The following is an 11,617-nucleotide window of genomic DNA, read 5'->3' on the forward strand; positions in this document are numbered from 1 at the left end:
TGATTAAAATTTTTATCGTTTTAAGCTTTTAATTAAAATAGTTAAGTAATTGTTTTTATCTTTATTCATACACAACATTTTTTATCCATACACAATAATTTATGTATTGAAATATTATATTGTATAACTCTATAAAACATAAATTATTTGTATGAAAAAAAATTGTTTTGTACGTATCATTTTCTTTTTATAAATTTTATTTCACAAAAAATGTTACAATCACTCATTATTTCTTTTTTATCAAACACTCTTTTAATTCATTTAAAAGTAAGATTCAAACTAATATGATTAAATATAAGTATTTATATGTAGCCGTGTGACAAAGGATAGTATAAATAAGCTCAAAGAGTTTAATATAAAAGAATATGATTTTATATGTAACTTCAATCAGGGCCGACCTTCAGGGTGTGCAGCTGCATACGATCCTGAAAAACATACGCCCCGAAATTTTGTGAAATTATTTTATTTGATATTTGATAACTTTTATATTTCATATTATTCAATCTTAGAGGTAAAAACTGTTTGGTTTAGCCGGTTGAATACTATATAGTATATACCATCGTTGTCAAAATCGTGATCCTGATCGTAGGATCGTACGATCCTAGGTATGAAAAACGATCCGGATCGTAAAAGGATCGTATTTTGGGTAGGATCGCAGGTAGGATCGTAGGATCGAGATCTGATCCGATCCTACCTTCCTTTATTTTTTTTTTATTATTTTTTTTTGCAAATGAATTTTTTTTACCACTTTATGTCTTTTACCCTTTACAAATCTATCATTTATCATTTTTTATTGTGATTTATCACTAATATTTTGAAGTTTTTATAATTTTTGAACTAAAAATTAAATGTTTGAAATATTTTTAATGATTAAATATTATAAATTAAAATTATATTATATTTTGTGGGATTTTAGAATCTCGATCCCGATCTTGCAAACCAAAAAACGATCTTAGATAAGATCCCGATCTTGACAATATTACTATATACTCCACTCACCTTTCCTGTTCTTATCACGGATGATGTAGGTTCGATTCCTCCGGAAAACAGTTGCTTAATTTAAATAGATTTTTAGTCACCTTACACTTTCAGCCCTTCATTTATCTTTCATATTTTACAATCTCTCACACCATCCAATTTCTTTACAAAATCAGTTTTTAGAAATAAATATTTATCCCCTCAATTTTAGAAAAATGGCATTTGTCTTTTTTTTTTTTTTTTTTTTTTTAACTAATTTAACGTTACTGTTTAGACAATTTACCACCTTTTATATATATATATATATATATATATATATATATATATATATATATATATATATATATAATAATAATAATAATAATAATAATAATAATAATAATAATAAAAGAATAGTTTACTTTCCTTTTGATATGTGTCATCTTATTAAGACTTCTAATTAATGCATATTTTATTCTTATTTTGACATGTGTTATCATATATATCTCCTAATTAATACATAACATTTATATACCTATTAATTCTCCATTTCAAATTTTAAAATTTAAATTTTTCACTCTAATTATGTTAAATTAATAACATTAGAATAAAAACTAAAATAAACTTAATACACATTATAAAGTGATATAATTTCAAACATTTATTTAAATCAATGATTAAAATTTATATAACTAAAAAAATACTCTTAATTAATAATTTATTTAATATAATTGATTAATACTTTTTAGTTTTTATTTTAAAAGTTAAATTAATTGTATACTGTGGTTCCCACGGGTTATAAACTAATATATATATATATATATATATATATATATATATATATATATATATATATATATATATATATATATATATATATATATATTTGTTATGATTTGCACATGGCTTTCAAAATCAATGAACCGACTTCAATTTAAATTGATAAATAAAATATATTATGTTTGACACCTTAATGTTTTATATTTATATACGAATAAAATTGAATATACTTTTCGATTTACTTTTACTTTTACTTTTACTTTTACCTTTTAGTAAAAATTAAAAATAAAAATAAAAATAATATTAAATTGAAAGTATATTCATAAGTAATATTGTTTATTACTTTTCAAAAACTATCCTTTTGAGTACACTCAAACATTGGACATGCATGCAAATCAAAGTCATCAATAAAATGTATCTTCGTGTCTATTTGGATCCAAGGTTGTTAAAACCACGATTTGTATCGTAAGATCATACGGTCTTACGACTCTAGATATGAAAAATGAAGTTAGATCGTATTTAGGGTAAGATCGTAGAATTGGGATCTGATCCGATCTCACCCTCTCATTGATTATATATATATATATATATATATATATATATATATATATATATATATATATATATATATATATATACAAAAAAAATAATTATTATAAATTAATAAATTTACCACTTTACCACTTTACGATTTTTTACTCTTTACGTGTTTAGCATTTACCTTTTTTTGTTGTGACTAATGTTTAGAAGTTTTTATATGTTTTGAAGGAAAACTGAATATTAAAGATATTTTACATGTTTTAAACTTATAACTTTAAATTATGTTTTTTTATGGGAACTTAGAATTCTGATTTCGATCTTCTAAACCTAAAAACGAACTAATATAGGATTACAATCTTGACAACATTGTTTGGATCTATTGTTTTTCCAAAACAATTGTTGTTTGGGTAAAAAAGATAATCGTAGATGACATGATCGTCGGAAACTGATTAAATCAATAATCTTCGGGTAATTTTGAATTCGATAAAAATGTTCAATTGTAAAGTTGTTCAAAAAAACATTTACTAACTAAATGTATACATGAGTTAAAGTTCATTAACTTCACAAGTTATTAACCCTTATTAATAATATCATATTAATATCATTTCCACATTGAGTATTTATTTTCAACTTGTCAAAAATAAATGTTTTTATTGTAAAATATATAAAGATTAGATGATAGATTTTTTTAACCGATAAATATATTAAAAACTAACACCCGCCCAACAAGAAACTAGACGGGATAGAGAAAGGAAACAAAGTACAAAAGTTTTTAAAAAAGACAAGTTACAAATTACATTCAAATGAATGGACAATCAGACCATTCATTCCAGTTATATTTGCACTTCGTCTTTTGATGTTTAATCCATGTAAGGACCTGTGATTTTATGTTATCATCCACATTGGTCGGATTAATATGATTTTCTTTGAAGGTCCGGTCACACCTTGCCTTCCAAATCCACCATAATGTTCAATAACAGATGGTAATCAATGTATTTCTCTTCCTTTGACAAACAGACCCATCCTTAACGAAATCAATTATATCAAGGACTGATGTAAACTGAGGTGGCGTTGGAATATCACACCATCTAAGGATACAATCACACACTATTGAAGCAAAAGGGCATCTAATGAGGACATGAGTCGCATCCTCCTCTTCAGAGTTATAATAGGTACAAGAAGAAGATCCTTGAATTGATTCTCTTTTTCTCAACTCCCGAAGGGTTGGAATTCTCCCCTGATATGCACACCATATGAAGCATAGAACTTTTATAGTCACCTCTCCAATCCAGTCAATATTGCTTAATGAGACCGCGAATGTTGGTTTGTCGATCATTCTCCTAAGTATATCGACATGGTAAATGTCATCCAATGATATGCCACACTTCCATCTATCCATCGTCATCGAAGGTTGAAAGTTTCTTATCAGAGAGGATAAAGCATGTAACTCGTGTACCTGTCAGCCGAAGATGGGGTTGATTTGCAGTTCCAAGTGTGATGACCAATTTGGATTCTATCAGCAACTTTACACGATTTCTATCTCTCCAAATGATATAACTCCAGGAAGGCTAGTTTTATGGGGTTGTGGCCCTATCCACTGATCAAGCCAAAATAGAGTATTATCCCTTTTACCTGTCTGTTTCACCATTATTTCATCCATATCAATACTCAATTCTTTGAGATCTTCTTTGATTCCAGCTACATTGTTCCACGTCCCTGTAATGACGGTTTTTGAGATTATATTCGATGGTGTATTTTCGTAAGTTATGTAACTATTACTTGGAAGCACTTTTATGATGTTAACCCTCTTACATGTTATCAAACATTTAATAATAGTACTTCTATTTTTCTACAAAGTTGTTACCTATTGAGTTTAAAATTAATTGACAAAACGATGATGTATAAAATTCCGTGACATTTAGTGATCTAATTATGTATTAACCTCCTTTGACTCGATTGAAATAAAATGAATTTGATTTTTCAAGAGTTATGTTGGGTTATGTTATATAAAATGCAATGATAATGAAAAACGCCTTGAAGAATCTTCAAGGGAAAAAAAAAAAAGATCCATCTCCAGGGAGTCCAGTTCCCTAACAAAGCCCAAACATCAAAGAAATTATCCAACTTCTGTAATAAGCTTTCGTCGTGTTCGTCTGTTTTAGGGTTTCCTGGTATCGTTTTGGGTAGATTTCGCTTCTTTCATTCAAATCCTTCAAGGTAAATACTTTTCGTAGCTGTTATATGTTAAATTTCCTTCAACTTTATAACCAAACTTGTGAATTAATGCCCTTAAAACGCTGTTCTCCTCATCCGCACCGAAAACAATTGAAATTGAGTTGTTTGACTTTGTTTTTGTTGTATATGACGCAAATTGCTCTTTTGATGTTTGTCTTGATCAAATTGTTGGTGTTTGTTCCTGATTAACACTTAAATTTGTTTAATTTTGGGTTATTGCTTTATGTTCGCACTCAGGAACAGTGCTATTGATACATTTCTATGCTGATTCCAGCTAACGAATCAGTAATTGATTAGCTTAAAGCGAGAATGTCAAAACATGAAAGAAATCGGATAAACCGAGTGCATCATCTGTCCCCAGATCATAACTGGTTACTAATCGAAACTATAAATAACAAGTTCTTGCGTCTTCTTCACTTTCCTCTTTCTCAATCATAATCATTAGTTTGTTCTCCATTGTAGCCTTCGTTCCTATCTTCAGAAAATCTGCTTTGGTGAAAAAAAAAAGCCCAAATTGTCTCTCGTGTATCCTAATTTCTGAATCCCTACGAATTTGAGTTCAAATATTCAAAGATATCCTTTCATCTTTTTTCAGGTATAACAAAATGTCTGGAAGGAATCGAATGCCACGGGGCCCACGTGAGGGCCCAATACACCGGGCCCACGGCCCCCTCCCTCCTCACCCTGCTGCTCTTGAAGAAGAACTTGAACTCCAACATCGAGACATTCAAAGAATCATGGCTGAAAATGGACATGTAGTAGAAGAAAATGTGAGTCTTCAAAGGGAATTAACTGCTGTGAAAGATGAGATGCATAGATTAGGTCAAATCATCCCCAAATTACATGCTGAAAAAGATGCAAGAGCCAGGGATTTAATTGACAGAGGAATGAAACTCGAGGCTGAGCTTCGTGACACTGAGCCTTTAATGGCAGATGTAGGACAATTAAGAAGTGAATTCCAGAAATTGACTTCATTAAGGCAAGAATTGTCTAGTCAAATTCAAGGTTTGACCAAAGATACAAGTAGATTGAAGGCTGAAAATGAACAGGTGGTTGGACTTAAGACTGATATTGATGGTATGCATAAAGACCTTGTGGATATGAGGTATGAATTTGTACTTTGATGTATTCAAAATTGTTTTTTTATTTTGAGATTTATTTAAATATGTATTGTGTATAGGAGAGATTATGAAATGATGAAGAAAACAAATGAAGAACATGTGATTCAAAAGGAAGCAATGGAAAAGAATCTTATTTCAATGGCTCGTGAAATTGAGAAGCTTAGAGGAGAGCAAATGAGGGCACGTGGACTTGGTACATTTTCTTTCTCTCACACACACACACATTATTGTTTGTCTTGTGAATGTGGGAATGTCTAAAACACCCTTGGTTAAGTTTAATGTGATTAACTAGAAATTTTATATGAATGAAGGTGGTGGAGGATATGAAATGTTAAATGGAAACCCTAATATGAGGTATCATTCAGGTGGTGGATATGGTGGTGGTGGTGGTTGGGGATCTTATGACCACCGAGGACCACCGCGTTATTGATAACAACATCCTGGGTACTACCTCATTGACATTTCTTGCCAGCTGGACATAAAGGGTATGTATGGATTGATGCCAAATTTACATTTTATCTTATGTGTAAATATAAAATGTAATTTCATCTTTATGCATGTTTATGGATAATTGCTTGTGTTTATTTTAGAGTAAATTCTATATTTCGTCTTTCTGCTATGTCAAAAGTTACCAATGATATAAGAATGAAAAATACACAATATATAATATGCAATGAATGATTTGCACCAATAACTAACCCGAGGTTATAAAATCTCTAAGAGAGAAGCATGACTCTAGGTGAGACATGTATGAATTGTAAGTCTATCAATCATGTGGAGGGATGTTTAATGTATGAATTGTGCACTACTAATGAGATCTTTATGTTCCATGTATGACTTGATACCATTGTTTCACCAAGTAATGACATGGCTAACTAATAGCATCTAGTTGCTCGACAACCACATGCACCATGCCTATCGGTGTCCATCCACACTAAAATCAACTCTTAAACGCCTTTGCAAAACTCTTTATATTCATTTAAAGACACCAAAAGTCGTACAATAATAATCAGGATGCGATTCGATATAGAACATATGATGCATAAGTAGTAGAAAGTAAGAAGTATACATTTTTAGGGGAAGTTTGTTTAGAAAGCATTATGTACACACCTTGAAAAATACCCCAAAATCCTTCTATTAACTTGCAAGGGCTTTTGGTGACTTATGGCATTAAAACATACACTTTCAATGGCATAAATATCTAATAAAATGTATAAATCACCAAAACACTCAATATATACGCTAATGATCACGATTTAGTAGAAGAAGATCAACACTAGGGGTTATAGAGACAAATTTCTTACTACTAAATTGTGTGATTTCACTCGCCAATCGCACAACAATTGAGTTGCCCAAGGTTTCCGAAGCAAACTCCAAGAAAGAATTGGTCATTCTTCCTTTTGAACCATATAATTCACAAAACTCTCCTTCTATCCTCTCTCCTCAATAGATCACAACAAAAGAACGCTAGATAGTTTCTATTCAACATTTATACTTTTCTCCTACCAAGGAAATAATTACATTACCAATGCCTTATTCCCATAAGAATAGGCAAAGAGAGGTAAGAAGTAAGCAGATTGTGTTGGTAGTTTTAGTGTTATCAATATATTTTAGTGTAGTTATTATTAATATTAAGATAGACTAATTTATATTTATTCATAGAGTCTGGAGGTACGAGGTGCATACTCGGAGTGATAAATGTGAACTCAGAATATGGGGGTCCAAGAACAGCACCCCTAGTGGGGTCTAAGAGACAGTGTTACATCATGATGTCATATGATAGTTATGTCTTATGACTAACCCGTTTTTGGCACCAAAATATATGTAACCTCCATTTACCAACTTATAACCGATTTCTTACATCTGTATAAAGATGATGATTGTTTTAAAATCGGGTTGATCATTCATACACTCGAAAATCATACTTCCGATTCTCTCTATCTCATCAAGAACACAAAACAACTAGGTATTATTATGTGTTTCAAATTTCGAAGTGACTTGACTTTTAAAATGATTTTCTCGGATTATCTCAAATCAAATTTCGTGATACTCCAAACATATTAAGTTGAAATCACATATTTTGAAAATGATTGCAATCAAGATCCTAAAAACTATCCAAATAAATATTGATATTTTAAAGACCGCTAGATCTAAGAGGCTGCTAATGAAAATTCCACCCGGAATGAATAAAAAAACTAGGGCGTGTGACGATAGGAAAAGATAAATACAAACATTACAACTGAAAAGTACATAGAATTAAACATAATGCCTTAAGTATGTAAATAATGAATGAATACACATATAACATAAGAATATTCTAGCACTAAATTAGGAAACAAATGCTATCGAAACAAGCCGAAAGTTAATGAGAGACAAGAGTAAGATGGTAAAGATTGCACATGATCCATAAATGGTGGAAACTAATTAAGCTAGTTCCTAGATAACTAGATCTCAATTTTGATTTTGTATATTTCAAATTTATGTTCGATTTTAATGATTAAGTTTGATAAATTATGTTTGTTGTGGATCGAAGACGAAGGAGATGAAGAAATCGACACAATACGGAAAAAGTGGTCATTACGCTTTAGGAACCATCAATTCAACAAATCAAACTGTGGGAGTAAATCCATATTTTATTTTACATATCATGATAAACATTGAACGTTAAATACCATATAAAATGCTGAAGAACAATAAAATAAAAGGACTAATTAATAATGATCTCTTGAACTCCAACACTTAGGAGTTAATTAGTTATGGGACATGAATCGGGTACCTATCGATACAATCGAACCAAGGCCCATCCATTGAATTTGTTATGTTCCTGTTACACATCCAAACAGCACTATTGCATTTAAATCCACTCCCTAAAGCTATTTGCCAAATCCTATCTCCTTCCTTCATCATCCCTTTAGCTTCCAAGTAACTAAGCTCATACCACAAAGAAGACGACGACGTATTCCCAAACCTATGCAATGTCATCCTTGATGGCTCCATGTCTTGCCACGTCAGCCCTAATTCTGTCTGCATGTTGTTTATCACACCCCGACCACCCGCATGCACACAAAAATGCTTGAACACCCGCTTGAAATTAGGCACGTAAGGTTTTGTGTCCTTACGCTTAGACACAACTTTCTTGATTACATTCTTAAGAAAAAAAAACACTTCTGTTAAAGGAAGGACTTGAAGGGCAAATGCATGGATATTTGCTTTCAAAGCTTGACGAGCTATGTTGGGCAAGTCTTTGGAAAGCGAAATACCTATTTTACCCTCTGAATCCTCCATTTCATGGATACACTTATACGCTTTATCAAATGAGCCTATGTGGGTTCGAACCACGTGAAGTAAACGATACTTTGATTGCTTGCGAAAACATTTTTTGTTGGACAACAAAACACTCGCACCACCCATGCGGAAGAGGCAGTTTGGTAGAAGCATGGAACGATCTTTTCCGGTGTAGTAAAACAGTGTTATAATCTCGGTGGTGATAATAACAGCGTTTGAATTCTTATGAATTTTAAGAAGATCACGAGCTAGATTAACAGATATCAATCCAGCACTACACCCCATGCCAGAAAGATTAAACGTTTTTACATCTTCTCTCATGTTATATCTTCTCATGATCATGCTTGTTAAAGAAGGAACAGGCGCAAAAACACTAGTGTTTACGACAAGAAAGTCGACCTCCTGTGGGTTTAACTCCATTTTTTTAAAAAGCGAATCAAGGGATGAGTAAATGACGATTTCGGCCTCGTTTCTTGAAGCTTCAATGGAGGGAGTTGGAGGGAGACTGTGCATCGCTGGGGGTAAATACGTCTCGTCGCCTAAACCTGATCGAGCCAAGACTTTCATTTGGAAGTCGACACTTTCGGGGTGGGAACTTAGGTTGATACGGGAGTGCCTTAAGAAGGCGTCGGAGGGTGATTGTAAACTTTTTGGGGGGTTGCAACAAGCGTAATCCACCAAGTAAATTGAAGGGTGTTTGGAGATAAAAGATAGAATGAAGAACGTGATGATGACGATGATGATGGAGAGTGAAAGAATGAGAATGGGTTTCATGGCATCATCGGCATAAAGAGTTTTGAAGAATGAAAGAAAGATGTCCAGCGTCATGATTTGTGATTCGAGTGTGGGACGATTGTAAAACTGCTGATGGAAGCTTGGATTTAAAGAAGAGGATGAAGATTATGGAATACATAAGGTGGTTGAGTATATACCAAATGTGCCAATAATTACAAAATAGAAGTATCTTTTATAGTGATCCGAGCCCATTTTAACTCATTATGTTATTATATATTCATACAAATACCAACATGTTTTGAAAAAATATTGTTACATTTTTAGTCCTGGATCTTTCCTTTTTGTTCCATAATCTACCCAAAATCTATTTCTTTTATTGTTTGATTAATATTTTAAGACACAACTACAAAAATAGTCTCCGTGGTTAGTTGAAAGTTATATTTTTGTTTAAAAAGTGATCTATATTGTTACATATTTTTTAATGAGAATTTTATAGAAAGTTTGGTCCAATATAATGAGATTTTACAATTACTTTTTCATTTTCTTAATTTATTTTTATTGTAAAAATAAGGAAAAAAAGGAAAAAGGAAATATACACCCAACCCATCCTCTCTCTCTCTCTCTCTCTCTCTCTCTATATATATATATATATATATATATATATATATATATATATATATATATATATATATATATATATATATATATATATATATATATATACCACTTTTATTATCATTTTTTGTTTAGAACAATGAGTTAATGATACGTTCTCTTCCTAGGTTACTGAGAATTATTAGTATAAGTGTTTTAATCACGATTTGTTCTCCTGTTATAGTATATTGTATGATCCTCCCTGTTTCTCTTCATAGTATGTTCCTCCTTGTTTCTCTTTATAGTATGTTCCTCCCTGACCTAGTTATAGTATGTACTGAACCCCTAAACTATACATATTATAGTCTACTAGTATGTTTACTTGAACTGATACTGATTTGAATAAAAGACTCATTTATCTACTGAGTTATGATTGTACTTTAAAAATGGTGTTTTAACTTTAAAAGAGTTTTTGAAATAGTTTTAATCACCTTATAAAGCGTAAGAAACCCTTTGAATATGATAGTTATCACAAATAACATTTACACAATTATCATTGTGTTCAACTTGTATTCCCCCCTTAAAAGCATTTAAAACATTTAAAAGATTGATTATAGAGGTATGAACTCACTTCGTAAGAGTGAATCGGACAACGTTTCGTTTCTAGGTTTCTTGACGTAATCGTGGGATTTCTGGTGAAGAAACGAGCTTCACACGGGCAGCACTTCGATTGGAAAGACGCAAGTTTCTCGGGAACTTCGGGACTTCAGGCTTCCGTCAGGGCTTGGACACGTAACCAGGGCATCGGGGTAGTCTCGGGATGCTTAACACAGAGTAAAAGTAGAAAGGGAAGTATAGTTGAGCAACCTAAACCCGAGACCTTCAGTTTCTATTTATAGGGAGTGATTTTGGAGCTCACGTCGTGAGCATGGAGTGACTCACGGCGTGAGGTCGATCCTATCCACCTGCTGACTCGACTTCTGACAGTCCAACGCTGGAAATCCTATCCATCCCTGGCTCATGTCGTGAGTCCACTGATAGTGTGGGGATTCCTGTCCCGAACTTCAGAAATTCATATCTCTCGCATACGAGCTCCGATTTTGACGTTATTTATATCTATGCGTATGTGAGATTATGCTCTACAAATTTCGTTTAAACTCCGTCCGCTAAATTTGACTTTATTTTTAATATTCTATTTTTAACAAGCCGGAACTAGAAAAGTCCCTTAAAAATTCATAACTTCTTCATCCGATGTCCGTTTTCGTCTGTCTTTTTACCATTGTACTACTATTGTCGAGATCTTCAATTCTCGTTTAGGTTGCGTTGACTAAAAGTCGCTTGATCTCTATTTTGAGTTTTTAGATGTCTAC

The 11,617-nt window shown here is 32.0% G+C and overlaps 1 protein-coding gene and 1 pseudogene across 2 annotated transcripts; one reads left to right on the forward strand and one right to left on the reverse strand.

Moving 5' to 3' along the window:
• The first annotated feature begins 4,303 nt into the window (after positions 1 to 4,303).
• LOC145036594 (protein FLX-like 3) lies at positions 4,304 to 6,252 on the forward strand. 2 transcript variants are annotated; one of them, XM_078985057.1, is made up of 4 exons: positions 4,304 to 4,494; positions 5,108 to 5,617; positions 5,693 to 5,826; positions 5,999 to 6,252. In XM_078985057.1, the coding sequence occupies exons 2-4, from the start codon at positions 5,118 to 5,120 to the stop codon at positions 6,061 to 6,063; spliced, it is 699 nt and encodes a 232-aa protein (XP_078841183.1). In that variant the 5' UTR covers positions 4,304 to 4,494; positions 5,108 to 5,117; the 3' UTR covers positions 6,064 to 6,252. The 2 variants fall into 2 exon arrangements, with proteins under 2 accessions (XP_078841183.1, XP_078841182.1); XM_078985056.1 differs by having other exon boundaries at positions 4,306 to 4,494; positions 5,945 to 6,252.
• A 1,957-nt stretch (positions 6,253 to 8,209) lies between these two features.
• Positions 8,210 to 9,868, reverse strand: LOC145036595 (3-ketoacyl-CoA synthase 6 pseudogene; annotated as a pseudogene).
• Positions 9,869 to 11,617: the final 1,749 nt, after the last annotated feature.

The sequence above is a fragment of the Lactuca saligna genome, chromosome 3 (genome assembly GCF_052625555.1).
Source record: "Lactuca saligna cultivar CGN05327 chromosome 3, ASM5262555v1, whole genome shotgun sequence".
NCBI lineage: Eukaryota > Viridiplantae > Streptophyta > Magnoliopsida > Asterales > Asteraceae > Lactuca > Lactuca saligna.